Source organism: Blastocystis sp. subtype 4, assembly GCF_000743755.1.
Source record: "Blastocystis sp. subtype 4 strain WR1 chromosome Unknown seqid_0908, whole genome shotgun sequence".
Classification (NCBI taxonomy): Eukaryota; class Bigyra; order Opalinata; family Blastocystidae; genus Blastocystis; species Blastocystis sp. subtype 4.
In genome coordinates, this window is record NW_014568639.1 from 1 (window position 1) to 1,194 (window position 1,194).

Below are 1,194 nucleotides of genomic sequence, written 5' to 3' on the forward strand. Positions count from 1 at the left end.
GTTCCAAGTGGAATCATCGAAACTGACAGTATTCCAATCACTTGACACATCATTCTGTATCACCTTCCAATCTGTGTATTCAATCTGGAAAGGGAAATACGTTGAGAACACAGTTGTTACAGTCACAGGCTTAGTACTCTGACTGCTCATTTCCATGATATCCAACTCCATCTCTCCCAAATCAACAGTCAGAGTGTAACCAGCTCCTGTCCCCCACCCATCTCCAAATGAATCAGCTCCTTGGAATGTGTAGATTCCATCATTCAAACAGAAATCAACATAGTAATAAGCACTTGATACAGGGAATTGTTCTACAGACCCCAACACAGTTCCTGAGGTTCCTCTTCCTTCATAAAGCTTCCATGAATTCTCGCTAGGTAGACCATCAGCTCTGATACGAACAGTCATCAATCCTTTCCCATCTGTACAAATCCCAACAGAGAATGTTATAGTTTCAGTTACATCTCCTCCACTAATCTTAGTACCAGTGATGGTGTAGGTTTGAGCAGCACTCTCAGCAGTAGCAGTACCTGAAATCCAACCAGTATAAGGATCCAACACAATACCATCAGGGAAAGCAGGGGAAACGTGGAAGTTCATGTAACGATCTCCATTCTCAGGAATTACTTCAGACATCTCAATATCCTTGAATATAGTGACTGAATCATCATAGGTGAAGTTTGGAATATCAGCCAACACATTATCAGCAAACAGATCCAGAGATTGAACATTCCAACTGCAAGAAGAAGAATCACCAGTAGCAAAGTTCTCAAACTTGAATTGATTGTAAGGAGTATTGTTAGAGAAATAGATTCTTCTCTTCTGACCTGGAGTAGAATAAGTGAGACCAGTGACTTCCTTCAGAAGTGTCCATTCATCTGTTCCCAAGTTACGACCATACAGATTGAATTCAGTAGCTTGTTCATTACTATATACTGTTGACCAATAGTTCTGAATCTGAACAGAACTGATCCATTCACGACGATTGTTTGATAGAGTCACAGTCAGAGAATTATCAGAACATATTGAAGAATAGACATAGCTAGAATAATACATGTCGAAAGGACCGGATGATGTTCCATACATACCTGTCATTGAAGCAGTGAATTCCCAGATATGAGATTCAGATTGTTCTGATGACATCAAACGAACAACTGCATCGAAATAGGATGTGGTGTAACTGTCAGTAATAGC

The 1,194-nt window shown here is 40.1% G+C and overlaps 1 protein-coding gene across 1 annotated transcript; it reads right to left on the reverse strand.

Annotated features, from left to right (window-relative positions):
- Nucleotides 1–49: 49 nt before the first annotated feature.
- Nucleotides 50–1,143, reverse strand: JH06_5614 (hypothetical protein; the record flags this gene model as incomplete). Its single annotated transcript, XM_014669205.1, has 2 exons — nucleotides 50–71; nucleotides 101–1,143. The coding sequence occupies 2 exons, from the start codon at nucleotides 1,141–1,143 to the stop codon at nucleotides 50–52; spliced, it is 1,065 nt and encodes a 354-aa protein (XP_014524691.1).
- Nucleotides 1,144–1,194: the final 51 nt, after the last annotated feature.